This window comes from Chelmon rostratus, chromosome 7 (assembly GCF_017976325.1).
Source record: "Chelmon rostratus isolate fCheRos1 chromosome 7, fCheRos1.pri, whole genome shotgun sequence".
Lineage (NCBI taxonomy): Eukaryota > Metazoa > Chordata > Actinopteri > Chaetodontiformes > Chaetodontidae > Chelmon > Chelmon rostratus.
Genome location: NC_055664.1, coordinates 12082117 through 12099065, shown reverse-complemented (window position 1 = coordinate 12099065; position 16949 = coordinate 12082117). Strand labels below are relative to the sequence as shown.

At 44.3% G+C, this 16949-nt stretch overlaps 1 protein-coding gene across 1 annotated transcript in view; it reads left to right on the top strand.

The window, feature by feature from the left end:
- Nucleotides 1-16713, top strand: part of pid1 (phosphotyrosine interaction domain containing 1) — a 32118-nt gene extending 15405 nt beyond the window's left edge. The window contains exon 3 of the mRNA XM_041940741.1: nt 14044-16713. Within this exon, the coding sequence (XP_041796675.1) occupies nt 14044-14544 (501 nt within the window). The 3' untranslated portion in view covers nt 14545-16713. The remainder of the gene's footprint in view (nt 1-14043) is intronic.
- Nucleotides 16714-16949: the final 236 nt, after the last annotated feature.

Here is a 16949-nt window from a genome sequence, read left to right as displayed (position 1 = left end):
AATTGTTAAACTACAGAACACCCATTGTCAGTGTCTGTCCAACTCAAACCGGGCCGGTAAGATAACACTTCAGCTCCCGCACATTATCATCAATATTGCTTATTAAATGCAACACTGATGTAGCCTACGTCATGTCTCTTTCAGTCGGTAGAAAACTTTCTGAAGAATCAGCAATTTTCTGTCGTGTTGCAGTTGCAAAATTGCTCCAGCGCAGTGCAGTATTGTGGTTCTGAAATTCCCGAATTGCGCAACAAAACCAGCGAGCCTTTACCCTCAGTGTCCTGACTGGAAATAAAGCCAGCGCCCTTCCTCTTTATAATACTCGTCCATAATACGCACAACAGTGGAAGATGACTGATCAAAATGGAATTACAAAATGGCCCGGCTACCAACAGTTTGTATACTTTATAGTTAAAAACCCAGTGACACGGCAGTTGGACCCACTTTAGCCTGAAGATGGTCTACCCACATTCACTCATCCGTGTTGTCACATGGGTTTTCAAATAACAATGAATAATAATATAATATCTGAACACACACTTCCGAACCCATGATGTCGCTGTCCTGGCTACTGCACACCACAAACTAACCTCTAGTTCAGGTGTATATGGTAGGAGGGGTTAGCTGATTAAATTTCATTTGATTGGATGCATTTATGTACATTCCCCCAAAATGCAGCACCAGTCACAGGAGTATAAAGGTTACTGACTCATCAGCATCCCAGCGTTCAGTGCGTCATACTTTTGCTTCTACTTCTGCTTTTAATTACCACTCATGCATTGGCAACCTTTTGTGGCGTGGCAGATCACCCCCCAGCTTGGAAAATGTTTTTTTCAGATGGCAATAAGAAGCATCCAGATCTAACCAGCTGTTTATAAAAAGCGATGCACAGCTTTTCAGTGGGAAGCAAGTCAGCGGCGCCACACAGCAGCCTCTTGTATCATCCCACTGGCGATCACTGCCGTGGCAGGAGATAAATATTGATATCTCGCCTAGGTGCACGCTGCACAGAGCTGGACCATCCCTCTCTGTCCAGTGTGAATCCCGGCATGCGCTCGCCACCCGCTCCTCCTCTGCGCTCGCTGCTCTTTTCCAGCGCTACAGAGAATGCCAGAAACCACGTTGCCATGGAGACCACTACAGCTATTCAGCAGAATACCAGCCGCACAAAAAAATTCATTTCCCTCATCTGTCTGCGACCTCCTTATTTGCAAGTCTGTCTGCCTCGCCGCCTGCATCTGTTGGCTTGTGTAACTTCCTGTCTGAGTCACTACCTGCCTGTCTGCATATCTGTCTGCCCACCTGCTTCAGCACCTCTGCTTTCAGACCTCAAAGAGACGTTATTTTCTTTTCAAGCCAGAAAACACCTTGCCGGCCTTCCTGCTTGGCTTTTATACACTACAATACAACATAACACCACTTATTATCCTCACGGAATGTTTTATATTCGCTGTCTTTCATTTCTCACCCCTTTCTTTCCCAGCCCCCAATTGTGCTCCCAGCACGCAGGCAGGCAGGAAGGCTGGCTGAGGGCGGCTGCCCCCCTGCCAAAGCCAACAGCTAGCAAGGATGAAAGGCCACCTCTCGTTGCCCCGCCGGCCTGCTGCTGTCAAAGCAGACCACTTCACATCCATTGAGAAAATGTGTTCAGTGCACTTCACAGCCATGCCAGCTACACGGTTATACTGCATGACAACGGTGAAATTACTCTGGAGTCTGCTCAAAATACACAACTCAGCTTCTTACTTGTAATTTTGCTGTTTGAATTCAATCTGTTCCCTACTTTCCAAGAGCAAGCAGTCGACCTTTCTTTTGTGCTCCCCCTCCTCACGTCTCTCACGAAGGAATACACGGTAGATTTAGACCCGAAATCTCTGCTCTCGCCTCTTCAGAGTCATGTTTCCAGCAGTCGTCAGGCTAGAGCCCTGCCCAGCCGAATTATCTTTTATGCATGCATGCTTTTCCATGCAGCCCCTTGGCTGTGCACCTTGTGTGGAGTTAATGAGCACACAAGTGTCTGATTCACAGTCACCTTACACTTGTAGCAGCCCAGTGCTGAGACAGTGTGAAGACTGTGGACTGCACTGTGAGCATGGATTAGGCATGGAAACTAAAAACATCATTCACACAAAGCTCCATCACCAAAATCCTAACGAGATCATATTTTGTGTTGACGTTTTTAAGAGTAGAGCTGCAGCAGTGACTCAATCAGCCGATCAACAGAAAGTTATTTGCATTTCTCAAAGTATTCAACTATCATTTTAAAGGTATTGATCGCTCATGTTTAATTTGGAGCTAAATAGGTGTCAATAATGAACAAGGTCTTACTATCAGTCCTTAGTAATGACATCAGTTGCTGTGTTTCTTCATTTAGATTTTATTATATTCATTTTCTGGTCAGACGCTGGACTAAAAGATATTCTTTCATCAAATCAAGTAAACAAAAAGCTAGAAATATAAGTATAAACAACGCTCTAACCTGGGTTAAAGTCACAGAAGATGTCGGCTTTGGAAAGGCAGAAGTCAAAATACAAAATTAGCAAAGGCTGAATTCCATTTAGCTGCTTCAGTTTCAGGGTGCAGGTGTCATGCATGCTAATTATGAGCACTGGGTCTGCTACTTCTGCTCGCCACAATTTCACCCTTCTCGCTATACAGTGAAACCAAACCAGTGATAACATGTGATTCTCCCAGGCTGACGTCATTCACGCTAGCCAGCCCAGGGCATGCTGGTCCTACCATGTCTTTATCTAATCAGTCCTGGCAGAGGGGCTTTTTGTCTCTCTGCACTTGGTATTCTGATGTCAGTCAGTGTGCTGAACGTACCATCACTTCTTCTCTAGTGAACAGAGAACAGAACGCACAGTGATGGCATTTAGATGATTAACAACCTCTGGGGTGAGATGACCGGAGCGCCCAGTTCCCTGCTGAATGTGTGCACGTCTGTGTTTTTGTCTAATGGAGCCTTTGTATCAGTGCTTTGGCCTGCATGTGTGTGTGTTTGTACATTAGGAAGGACAGAATTGTTGACTAGATTCTAGATATGGGCATTAGCTTGCTTCGTCATCTATAGTAATGTACAAGCATCACTGTCTTCCCTGCTTAATGGCGATTTCCATTGATTTTACTCATCATTGTCTGTTTACAGGTCTTGAGCATTATTCGTAGTATACATGAAAATGTTGGAGCCTCCTGTGGCTCCAGAAGGAGCTGTGCAGTCTGGTAAATTGCCTCAAGTGATGTCACTTGAGTCAGTGTCATTTGGGTTTGAAGGCTACATGTTTGAAAATGAAAAATCAAGGGTTATGGGGTCAGAAAGAAGTGCTTACAACACCTCTGTCCTCAACAATGCTGGCATGGTACTGCTCTGTGTGGTTGGCTGCTGCACCGTATTTGAAATAAATCACTACAGAACTGCAGAGTTTGGAACATGCTCTGTTCATTTTTATGCACTGTAAGCATAATTTAGAGTATTGATCTGTGTGTGTGTGTTTATTTGTATGGAAAGGGGGGAGGTGTTGAAAGGCAGTCTGGATTCTGGTTCAGGGTAACTGTGTGTTGTCTTTGCTGGCACTGTTACTCTAGACTGGGCAGCGGTTCAGGGCTTTCCTCGGATCCACTGATTTACCCACATAACAGACAGTACTTTCTAGATAGTGAGTGCTGTCATCTTTTGTCTCTCTCTCACTCACTTGCAGTGTTGCACTCGTTATCTGTATGGTGGGAGTTAATAAGCGGGGCAGTTTATTCACATTTCTTTATGGCGTACCCTGACTTTCACCCGGTATGAGCTGGTATGACCCTGCACAGGATGAGCGAGTACAGACGATGAATGGATGGTATGAGACCTAATAGGTTGGATTTTGGTTTTTTAGATGAACCTCAGTGTTGGTGCTGGTGCAAGAGGCTGAATTACAGTCAGCTGACACACATTTGTAACCTTACTTGAATGTTGCAGCTGAGGGAAAACCAAGCCTCTACCTGTTCAGTTATTATATCCATAATACTGATGACTTGCGCAGTCTGTTGTAGTCATCACTACAACTTAAACTAACATTGAACAAATTGACCTGGCTTCACGGCTGTCACATGGTACGCTCTTTATCTCACTGATAGACTCTGTTTGAAGTAAACTTCAGTTTGACACGCTCCAGCCTGCAACCATTTTTCATACATATGCAAGTTAAAATCTGCCCCAGTGCCACTGAAATACTCTGTTTACACTGGTGTGACTAGAACCACGATGGCCTTATAAACATATGATGTCTCCGCTGTGACTGTGTGCTCTGCCTACTATAACATCTTTATGGTGTCGCACAAAACGGTCTCTGTGCAGTCCGATCCTGATGGACCCAGTGCGGTGCTCACGTCCAGCAGTTACAGTTTGTGTATGTGCCTTGACTAAATAGCTTGTGTTGGTAAGGAAAAAGGGTCGTTAATACCCTTTTTTCGATTTGCATTGCAAATTTATGTTGGTGAGACCATATTCTGTGGCCAAGAATAGAAAAAGTAACTGGCACCAGTGTGCAGCTCAGCTTAGACAAATTTTATTGCCTTCAGTGGAGTATGGAGAATCTCGCCCTATAGGCTGCATGGAAGGGCTCGGGAATTTGAAAGCGTCTTTCATATACACTGAGATGCTCACGCACACACACACACACAAGCAAGCAAATACGCACAGCACTTTCTAAAAAAACCTCATCCATCTTTGCATGCCGTGGCAAGCGGAGCCAGCTGCACTTTGCTGATTCAATAAGTTTACAGGAATGTTAACAACCTCCTCAGGAATGCTGCGTCCCAAGCAGTGGATTTCCAGTCATGTTGGAGGATCCAGACGAAGGGGGCCGACTGAAGGAGGACGCCAGGATAACCTCCGTCTCTGACTGGGGGGCAGTTGTTTATTAGCTATAGAACATGATGAAGTATCAGTTTTACACTGGATTGAGTCTTTATCACAGTGTCGTTGTACTGATGTTTGGGGCCAATACTGCATACATATTAATATCAGGGAGGTTAAAATAACCAATGATGACGTATTGGTGGATTTTCATCTTCATACATAATTGCACAACACATACATTGTTGATACAAATCCATAAAATTATGACTCAGTTAGACATAAGAGACATTTTGCAGTTGAAATCTTAACGTTCTCTGGTCGATGAGCTATGTTTCTAGATTACCTTAAAAAAACTGAAAATTATAATCTAATTACTAATTTACTCAAGTTCCACTCACTTCCCCTTTTCTGGAGCTTTCTACCACATTGTAAAAAAACTAGAAAACGATGTTAAGATTATTATTATACAGTCAAAAAAGATTTATTTTGTTTATTTTTTATGGCACAGCAGTTTTTTACTTATTGGCAGGTCTTCATATGCCAATTTGATATATCTGGAATCAGCAAATATGGGAAGACGGTTTGTGCTTTTTCACATGAATAGATTCACTTCATTCACTGATTTCTGTTCACTACATGTGAAGCTACACGATCAGATAAGAATCCCGTCTGTATCGAGGGGTTATCAGCTGCAGTGGAAAAGGAAATAAAAGTACCTACCTGAAAACTAGGGATGGGTCATGGTTCTAGAATTTTCCAATCAAAATATAAAAGATCAAATAATTTATGCAGCTACGGTCTTGTCTTAGATATTTTACCCTCAATGATCAATGGCGACAGTAACTTTGCCACCAGACGAAGTTTGATGGGAGACGTGCAGCGCAAACAACAGCTGTGATCTAAAAGAATGCAGCTAAAGACATGCTTCAACATCGGCTTTGTTGAAGGCAATTGGTTTTTGAAGTTAAATGGCATTTGTTAAGCCTGAGTTAACAATCCATTCAATAAAATCCAAAACTGAACTGCTGCAAAACTGAATAGGTCCCTCTCTCACTTTGTGTGGGTGCGTGGGTATGTGGAATTGTATTTTTGCTTGAAGTGCTTATTCCTAGTGGAAACGTGGCAGCAGACCCCCATAAAATGGTGAATTGTCTTTTTTACACTTCTGTTTGTGTTGCAGCTATATAATCGGTTATTTTTCGGACTTTTGCCAAGCAACAGAAGATCGCCGCTGCCAGGTACAAATCTGATGTGTTTCCAAATTATCAGCCATTGAGGCATGAACAATAACAACCGTGGTTTCACACTAACATCTCATCTCTAGCCGCTTGGGGGGAAAAAATCAGCCTATTTCTGCCTCGAATGAAATGTGACCACGGGGGGCAAAATACAAAACAGGCACAGATTGAGAGAGTGTGTTTTGTTTGCACCTCCTGTTTGTCCTTGGACCAAGGTCTGGGAAAGTGCATAATGCTGAATGACAGATTCCAGAGGTGTTGCTGACTGTACCCTCTTATCAGGACCTGACCCATCAGGACCAAACTGCCTTCATCAACAAGGAGGCCCTTGTTGTGCTCACAGCTCCTCTTCCTGTCATCTCAGCCCCTTTCTTCTTCTTCCCCCACAGTCCCAAAGCCTCTCTGTAGGGACAGGTACCTCCGCGCTGATCCTGGAGTGCCTCTTCCTCCTCCTTTTCCCATACCTCCTCCTCTTCCCTTCTCATCCCCTCTGTCCCCTTCTGCTGATAGCCGAAGCAGCTGTGGCTCCAGCGGCAGCAGCTGCCCTAGCTCTACACCTCTCATGCACACGTGCATGCCTGCGTGCTTACACACTAACACAGCCTCTCGTGCACACAGTGCACGTCGTGTGCGAGTGCATCAGGATGTTCCCGTCTTCTCATCCCACCGGCTCACTCGCCGGGCTGCGGATGTTTTTCCTGTCTCCCTCTGTGCATCCCTAACTTTTTCCTGTCTTTCTTTGCATTCATTTGCTTTCTCTCCATCTGTTAAAAACAAGCTTCTCTCTCTGTCTGTCCCTCCTCGCATGCCTGTCTGTTCCTCCTTTGTCATTCCATAATTGTGGTTTTTCTGGCATTGCTGGCTTTGCGTCCAGTCAATCGTCGCAAAATGTTAAATGTTAAAATCTGTTTGCCTCTTTCATCATTAAGCACAGAAGGCATTGTTACTGGCATGTACTTAAAAACAGTGGCGGCAGAGTGACTGTGATGGCATGCATGTGCTACAGTATACTATACAGACTCTTTTGCAGTGTGGTAAACATGCAGAAACAGAACTTAACCCCTGATTTTGTTACCTTTCGATGGAGCCACGCTAGCTGTTTCCACTCTTTGTGTGAAGCTGAGTTAGCCAGCTGCTGGCGGCTGCTTCATACTTGGCCCACAGACACCCGAGTGGTATCGATCTTCTCATCTAGCTCTTGGCAAAGAATCGACTGAGCATATTTCCTAAAACGTGAACTCTCCTTTAAATTATTACAGCGTAAGCAGACAAGCTAGTGAGTCAGCCAGCTGTCTCTGTTGGTCATGTGACCTTTGCCTTGCAGGTCTGTCAGGAGTCTCCCAGTGTAGGAGAGGGAGAGAACAGTATAGGACAATGTGCTCCATAAGCCAAGAGTCAGTAATGGTGGCCACATGTCTCACCACACACACAAATGTTTAACCATCCTTCCCCCTTCTCTGTGTCACACTTGCACACCATTTGCTTGTTTTTGTCTCTCTCAGGTATCCATACTGTACACATGTCGCAGTTTAGTTCTGCAGCCGCCGTCCACTGGATAGTTTACATTTCATCTTTCTTGCCTCAGCCTGTCTGTCTGTTGCCAGTCCGTTTTTCTGTCAGTGTTTGCTCCATTTCTCTTTGCAGCATCTCCCCCCCCCCCCCAGGCCTTTGTTCCTGCAGCTGACCTTTATTTCTGTCTCCGTATCACTTCATATGGAATCAATATTTTCAGTCTGACGGTATAGAACTGGTAAGAGTTAGCTGCAGAGGGGAGTGCAGAACAGAAGAGGGGATGTGAGGATAGAGGAGAGGTGAAAGGGGGGGAGAAACAGATGATGGGAGAAAGAAAGAAAGGGGGAGAGAGCGGAGGGAAGAAGAGACAACAGTGTTTCAGAGTGGAGGAGAAACACATGGAAAGTTGAAACAAAGGGGAGGACTCTGGAATGATTTAGGCTGCCTGACTTGCCAGCGCTGAGACGACGGGTGAGCAGGCTGCCAGAGCGGAGGACAGCAGATGTGTTCTGGTCTGGGATGGATGGATTGATGTATCAATTTTATCCTGAGCTTGATGTGTAGAAAGCGGGAGCTGGAGTGGTTTGCTTCACGTACTGCACAAACACTTACTCATGCAGGCGTCTGTAGTTTGGCCTGGAGATGCTGGTCGCAGCTCATTTCTGTGAGTCCGACCTGAATCATGTCTCTTCTCCGTCTGCAGGATTTACGACCATCTGAATCAGTGTGTCTCTTCAGTGTTCCGATCACAACCCATGATTTGTACCTTTGGAAACCGTCCCGACGCGCTCCCGCACGCTCACAAAGACACACTCACACACACACCGTAGCTGTTAAAAGTCACCCACTAACTAACTGTCTCAGGTCCACCTCTGCAGTTTGCTCGCTTCCAGGCGCACAGATTGTGCACAGAACGCTCGTGCTTCTGTTAGCATTTGGACGCTGCTGCGTTGAGGCTTCATGCTTAATTCGGCCGGTGTCAGATGTTAGATAAATAAATTTTGCTTTCAATTTTAATGTGATTATCTGCGTCCCTCCCTGGCGTCTTTCTGCTTGCAAAAGTATAATTTTCCATAACATTTGCCCACAAACCAAAACTAAGATTCAGGTACTGCACAGCTGAGGCTGTTCCAGTGTTATTCTATCAGAGGGTTTGGTTTCAAGTCTGAACCGAAAGGAAGGAAGTATCAGAAAAACTTCTCCATTTTAAAAACCATTTCTTACTTTGTGTTATTTCTGCTGGCCAATAGTCCTGTTGTTGTCTGCCAGATTATCTGCCTTTTTTACTTCTTAAGTTTGTGGCTCAGCCAGAGAGGAGTTTGTTCTTTGGAGGTAACAGAGAGGCTTTACTGTTTCCATGTGGATTCCCTGCAAATCCAAAATAGCCCCTCTCAACAAAGTTGGCAGGTATTTCATATAATCAAGGTTAAAAAAAAAACGAGATAGAAAATGTCTTTGCTGCGCAGACTACAAAACCAGAAAAAATAATTAAAGTGATTCAGTCTGTATTGTGTCTTTGGTGAATTGTTCGGGACAATCAAACACATCATGTTTGGAAGGGCAGACCTGACGATGACACTCGCAGCAGTTTAGGAGGCAGCGTTTCTTCTTTCCTGTGCATTAAATTGTTCCTCACTTGCATCCAGCTCCATCGACTTTGACAGGAATAAGAGTTTTCTTTTTATATTGCAGCAAACAACTTTGGTTAACTACTGCAAAGCGAGCCAACGATGGGCAGGACTGTCTAGTCCATCACTGATATTTACTGAGCTCAGTCCACAGAGGTCCCTGAGGTTAAACTTCATGAAAATATAGTAATTTCTTATGATGTTAGTGAAGGCCAGTCCAGCAGGGTGGACCGTCTTCGCAATAAAGAACAGCAAGAACACTTGTGTGTATTTATAAGGTTCACTGTACTTGTTTGTGGTCTAACTGGCTGTGTGATGTGAGCTGCATTGGGGACAACTTCATTGCAGCTTCAGTCATCCTGCAAGGGTCCTGCTGGTCTACCATCTGTGTGTTCCCAAGTAACACCTCAGCAGAACAACCAGGAGAGGTGTAAGATCTGCAGATCTTGTCTTCTGTTTTTCCTTAACTTGTAGGCAACATGTCGGCGGATTGGATTCAAGCTTTGCCGCTAAAACATTTTGCAGCAACTTCAGTACTTCAGTAACACAACACCCATGAGCCCCAGCTGTTATTTGGGTATCAGAGTTCGTACAATCGATCATGACTAGATTTGATCATGATGATGATTGCAGTATATTTAGGCAAAAGTTCTTTCTGTTTCAACCAAATCATCTCAAAGTTGATTGTGTTTTTGTCTATCCGTCACCTTTTATCAGCAGCCAAACTTCACATTTAGTTTCACATTTAGTGCAACTGTGTTCAGAAATTCTCAAACATTCAGCTTTTCTTATGCAGATGCTACGTTCGCCTGCAGACCAGAGACCAGGGGTAAATGTAAAGCCTGAAAGGAAAGAAATGTCAGCACAGTTGAAGTCAGTGATTCAACAACTGCAAACCAAAAAAAATCCAGAGTTTTCGTAGTGTATCTGTTTTCTTTTATTCTTATGAACACAGTGATATAAGCAGTTTAATCTCTATCTATTTCATCTATCCACCCTCCATCTTTCTGCTCGAGCAATGTAACAGTTTCCTCTTCAGCTGCATGCTCAGTCTGGACTTTCCAGAAACAAACTCCAGTGTTTGCTCAGTCTTCTGGTGACCTCCTCACCTCACACACTCTTCTCACTGATGTTGCTCGCCACCTTACACACACATACGCACACCTACCTTTTTTTATGCTATCTTATTTCACCGTCGTGCCTGTCTGGAAAGGTGATACTCATGGAGAAAACTTTTGGCCCAAATCGTTCAAACTGTCCAAATTTGCCAACTCAGACAAACAAGTTGCTGCTCTGATAATCTAGTGTGTTTTCCTCTTCATCAAAGAACAAAATTTTAGTTTTTTTCTAAGCTACCTCTAATGAAGTTGTTTCTCGTCCCTTTTTACCCATTGCCCCCTTAACTATCATGCCTCTTACCACCATCTTTCCCTCTTTCCCCCATTTCTTGACCTCTCTGTTGTTCTACTTTCTTCCTCATCTTCTCCTTGCTTAGCACATCATACTGGTGATCAGAGGAAGCTTTTTACCTTTTTGTGATTATTGCGAAATGTAGTGGATACGCCAGCCACTCATGACTGGTTTGGGGAAAACTCATATCTTTTTCTTCGACAAAAGAAGGCAGCATCAGGCTGAATAGTTCTTTCTTCTCATTCAGTCTGAATATCCAGCAGCTGCAACTCTTCACCAAGCCCCTTTTGCTGGCTCATCATCCCTAGTTGTGAACCTTAATTAGGCACATTAACAGATCATGTCCTGATTTTCTAACACCAGAGACAGTAAAGCAGACATATGCCGATCGAGAGGAAACATGAACTGTCTTTTTGTGCTTTTGGCCAATCCCTACTTGCTGTCAGAGAAGTAAACCTGGCAAAGCAGTCAGCCTTCATTCAACAAGGAAGCAAGCAATCAGTAGAAACAATCGTAGTTTAAACAAGTAACTCGATATCAAAACAGGAGGGACAGAGCGAAGAAGTCCACAAAGAGTCTTTATTGCTGTTCGACATACAAACAGCACATTGTGGATGGTTGATGTACCTTGGCACAGTCTTTGGATCTGTTGGCTGGCTGAGTGACTGACCGCCTTTTGGCTGCGAGAGGGTGTCAGTGTGGTTGACTAGCAAACCGCCCTGCCTCCAGGCTGCTCCTGCAGACCTGTGGCACTCAGCTGAATGATGGATCGGGTGCAAAGGCTGCATGTCCCACCCCGCGGTCACCGCTAATGAAAACCAGGCATGGGGAGGCAGCTGCTTTCACTGCCTGGATCTCTTACCGTTGCCTATAGGAAACTGGGAATCAGTGTCATGTCACACCGCAATCAGGGTTTTTCGGGGGCTAATCCACCGTAGTTATAGCATGTAACTACCCCTGAAACCACAATCTGTCATTTTTAAAATTTCTGTTTGTGTAAGGATTTAACAAACAAGATACAGTGTATTAATAAGTGAGCTTTAGAGGTAATGATAAGTGTTTTAATCTTTGGACAGCCAGTCTAGCTATTTCTTCCCGCTTTCAGTCTTTATGCTAAGCTAGGCTAACCACCTCTATGATAAATGCTGCTGCCTGTCTAACAAAGGGGTTGGTGGACTCAAGGACTGAGTGACTGGCTGCCTGTTCTCCATGCTTACTCTGAAAGATGCCATTCAGTCAAAATCATAGCAGAGAATGAGGGCAGGTAGACTTGACGGTTGCAGACTAAACAGACTTGCAGACTTGTGCAAGCAGAGAATCAGTCAGATCAAGTGATGAGTAAAACAGGACCTGGGCCTCTGCTTTGTGTTGGTTTTTGTTGCACTTCAGTGTGTCAGTCTGGCATGGGTACCTGTTAATCTGCTACGTGGACCTCTGCTGTTGTCAGGTAATAAAATGTAAGAACTCACTGAAAGACTGATATAGTTTACTTACATTTCTTAAGGGAATAACATTACAGAGGCTGGCTTGACATTGGGCAGATGTGCATTGAGCCATGAATGCAGGCTGCATCTTCTATATAAATTCTATATATGAGTGTTATATGATACACAGCTTTCCTTTAGTATTCACATTTATCATTGCACTCGTGTGCAGCCATGTGTCAAATGTGTGCTGCATGTAAGCCAGCTGTAATGAACTCTTGAGAGAGAGTAGTATTCCCCTGCCCCAGTATAAACACAGACAGGAGTGAAAACTCTTTGAGAGTTTGACTCATAGCAGGCTCCTCCTCTGTGTATTTTTATAAAGCTATGAAGAACGGCATGTAGAGAAAGCGCACAAGTCAGCCATTATTCCTGGACCGCTCTCGAGTTGGCCACGTTCCCATAGAAAACTTCAGCTTTGTTCACTTCTTAACTCTCTCTCTCCTCTTTTCCCTCTCCATTTCCTCAGTCTATCGCTCTCCTGGTATGCAGTGTCATTACTATGGTATTCTATGGTCCTGGTTGCAGCCACAGCTCAACATAGTGTTATTTTTCACTTCGGGAAGTGGCACACGCACAGCCTTTAGCATGTCAGCACAGTTACCACAGAAAATTAGAAACGCCTCTCAATCACCACCACAGCGGGACTTAAATCACCCCAGTTTCTCAGGTTAATTAACCTAAAGATGTACACTGAAGATGGAATTCAAACTATTTTCCATTTGCTGCACGTTGATTAGCTCCCAGTACAGTAATATTTTAAATGTTGAAAACTGCCTGAGATGATTAAATGGTAATGCATTCACTCTTTTGTTTCATAGTTAACGTTAACGATCTTTTTAGCCGTGAGTTGGACCATCCTTGACCCTGATAGAAGCTGCCACATATCATGTTTAGGATCTTAATGTAAAAGCTGAACATGCAGATGGTTGATGGAAGGATGCTCCTCTGTACAGATACTAAAATATGGTGGCCAGGTCACCACCATTCTTTCACCTTAGTGTTCTTTGACCCATATCCATTTAATTGTGGTGTTACTCAAGGGTCCATTCTTGGCCCACTATTGTTTTCAATTTACATGTTTCCCCTCAATCAGGTGATACAAACCATGATGTTCTCTTCTGTCGCTATGACATTTATTTGTTCCACTGCAATCTAAAAATGATAATGGTTTAATAATGACATTAGATGCTGGATATCCCCAAATTCTTGAAGCTGTACTGATGATAAATCTAAGGTCACAATACCAGCCAGTTCAACAGCAAATACACTGCTTGTCAAAAAATATAAAGCAGACTGCTTGAAATGTTGGTTTTATTATTATAATTGCACCAAAAGATGAATACCCCAATCCTAAGCAAATCACACTTGACCCCCTGTTAGTTTCTGCTTTGATTTTTGAAATGTTACTGCTGACTCTTAAGGTGTTAAATGTCCTTGTGCCAAAATATCTCACTGATTTACTGACTCCGTACATGTCTCTAAATCTAAAGATTAAATGGGCTCTGCTGGTTATCTGGAGGTGGGTGACATTAGAGTCCTGTGATTAGGGTGGAATCCTAATCACAGGACTCTTTTAGTGTGTCAGAGAGCATACTGAGTAGGGAGAATATAGGTGCTACATCCATTTTAGAAGAAGTCACTCTGCTGAAACCTTGGCCAGTGAAGTTTAGCTTTATCTGTTGGATTCTTTTTTACCAGTCACTCAGTTTATTTAAAAGCAAATATATTGTCTTTTCACATTTTAAAGGTGTTTTGGATTGCAAAACAATAAAGGGAATCCCCTTTATTTTTCTGTTTGCAGCTGTAATTTTGAAACTGTAGTTGAAAGCATTGTGGCATATTTGTAGCCACTTGCATATTTACTTTTGTTATACGTTGCATTAGAAAGACAAATCTAATAGGATCTTTGTGTATCTCCTTTCCTACAGGTGGCCTACCTGGGTAAGGTGACTATCTCTGGGACCCAGTTCCTGTCGGGCTGCACAGAGTCGGCGGTGGTGGGTCTGGTGGAGCGTCGTGCCCTCGCCCAGCAACAGGGCACCATCCCCACAGGCAACTCACTGCTGGAGATTCGGCCCTTCCAGGTGCGTCTTCACCACCTGGACGAGCACGGCGAGGCCTCAGTAACCATGGACACGTACCAGGTGGCGCGGATCGCCTACTGCACGGCCGACCACAGCATCAGACCCAACGTATTTGCCTGGATCTACCGGGAGATCAACGACGACCTGTCCTTCCAGATGGACTGCCACGCCGTGGAGTGCGAGAGCAAGCTGGAGGCCAAGAAGCTGGCGCATTCAATGATGGAGGCTTTCCGCAAGACTTTCCACAGCATGCGCAGCGACGGCCGCATCCACAAGAGTGGCTCATCGGACGACTTTGCTGAGGACTCATCCACCCCTGAAGACTCGACCCCAGACGACGGTTGAACTCAACCTCACCCAAACTCCTGATCCCCATCCTGACGAATCGAGGGGTGACTGGAAGGATGGACAGATTACCTGCTTTCTCTCATTCTCCCCTTCTATCACTTTCTGTTATCAATTTGGAACAAAATTAACTGACCCTGTGAACCGACACACCCAGGATAATGAAGTAGCTTTTAAATACTGTCAAGAAAAGGTAGATACACAAGGAGTTACAAAAGATCTACATTTGCATACAGGGATAGCAAAGTGCTGCCAAGTTGAATAAATGGCTCTCAAAGACCCACAGGGGCCTTTCAAGCACCTCTGTAAACGCCCTCAAGAGATTGACTCGGCATTTCCATTTCCATTTCCAACACTCCTGCACCCAGTGGAGACACTGTTTGTGGTTCTTAAGCTTTCTCATCTAAGAAACAACAAACTCAAGTCCCCGCTCTTCTGACCCCAGCTCAAGACAACCTATTGCTACTCTTGCCATGTAGGGACCCAGCAGAAATAGGCCTGTGACCTATTTCTGATCCCAACCCAGAGTTTATGAGACTGTTGGAGCACATAAATTCTTTACATGTTTAATTATGTGGATCTATGTTTCAATGCCTTTGACCTTGGTAATAGCAAATGAGGATGTGAAAGAAAAGCAAAGCCTTTAAGCACTATTCATATCATCACTATGGTACCTTAGTCCAACCCTAAAATTATTCGCCGGCATGGCTGTTGCTCATGTGGACGAAGAAGCCGGAGCTTCTGCGTTCGATAGGTACTTCATGATTCAGAGTATGTGTATTGCACCAGGGAGAATATAGGTGCTACATAGATGTAACGTTTTAGAAGTTGTCACTGGGCTGAAAGCCTGGGCCTGTCTGTGGCACATTAATCGCCCACATCTGACTTCTGTTTTGAGTATACCAAAATCCAGGCTACATTTTGCCTGTCAGATTATGTGCCTCACTTTCCTCTCACATTAGTTTGGTCTCTTACCCAGGTCCCAGTGTGTATGTGTGGCCAGGAGTGGGCGTGTCGACCTTTTGTTTGTTTGTTATTCTGTGTGTGTAGGTGTAATTGCTTACTTCTGTACTTTGTGTATATGAATGTACACGTGAGTGCTTGCATCTCTGTGTGTGAAAGAGAAACGAGGAGGGGGATTAAGGAGGGGTATCGTACGATCAGCTGGAAGCAAAGACTTCTCATTGGCCCATCCTTGCATCCGTGTGTGATGCTTAAGGAGGTGTTTTAAAATCAGACATGGTACTGAGGCCATTTGCCACGTTTTCTTACTTTCATCTTGTGCTAAATGGAAACATGAGTGTGAGAGTCTGAATGTGCCAGTCTCTGAGGTTGTAGGACTCTAAAACACAGCCGTCCGAGATATCGACTGACACCTCCTGGCCTCCGCTTGAATGTACTTGCCGTGTGCACCTCGCACCATCTCCAGTCACCTCAGTCTCCCGTAATCTCCTCATGCTATCACAGACGGCTGTAAGGGACAGTCAGTGACCGGCTTCACTCCGCTCTGCCGCCCTGCGCCACCTCTCCGAGCGACCGAGGCACCGCCGTGGGGATGAGGCTCATCAGAGCTCCACGCCACTGTCTTCTTTTCTAACTGGACTGTACTTAACAGACTGGACGCTATCACTGAACATCGGTCAGTGACTCAAGCAGAATGATTCAAGTGGCTCTGGTCAACACACACACACACACACTCAAATATACATACCTACATACACCTATACATATGTACCACATACATTGTATTTGAATCTTGCTCAATAAGCTTATGTAAATACAAATGTATCACTTTTCAGATATTACAGCATAAATGTTGATAGCTATTTTAAATAAAAAAAAATGTTGAGAACCATCATACGATACAGAAACAGTGTTATAAAGCCTACTGTGAATAATAAGAGGAGGGTCTGATTGTGGTGGCTGAGCGTGTGTGTGTGTGTGTGCGTGTGTGTGTGTGTGTTAGGAAGGGATTATATGTGGTGGGGAGTGTGGTGAGGGGTGTGTATGGACAGGCCAGAGGGGGGAGAATGTTTATAAAGCTGTAGAGTACTGTGTCATGTCTGTCTGAAAGCTCAGACGCGCTTTAAATGTTTGACAAATGTTACCTTAAGTGTTTTCTATACAGTGTTTGCAAAGATCAAGAAACAATTGCATATAAAGTATTTACCAAGACCAAGCGTGTGACGGCGTGGTCTGTTTTGTCTCAAATCCGCCTCTCATGTCTCGTCCGTCGTTCCTTCTCCACTGCCCCCAGATCCGGGCTAAAAAGAAGTTTTTATACTTCAGCGTCTGCTTCACTTGAACTTGCTGGTTTCCCTGCTGCGGCTGCGTGTGGGAGGATAAATACAAAGCATGTTCAGTTTCAGGACAAACAGAACGGCTCACCAGATGATGCTCCGACA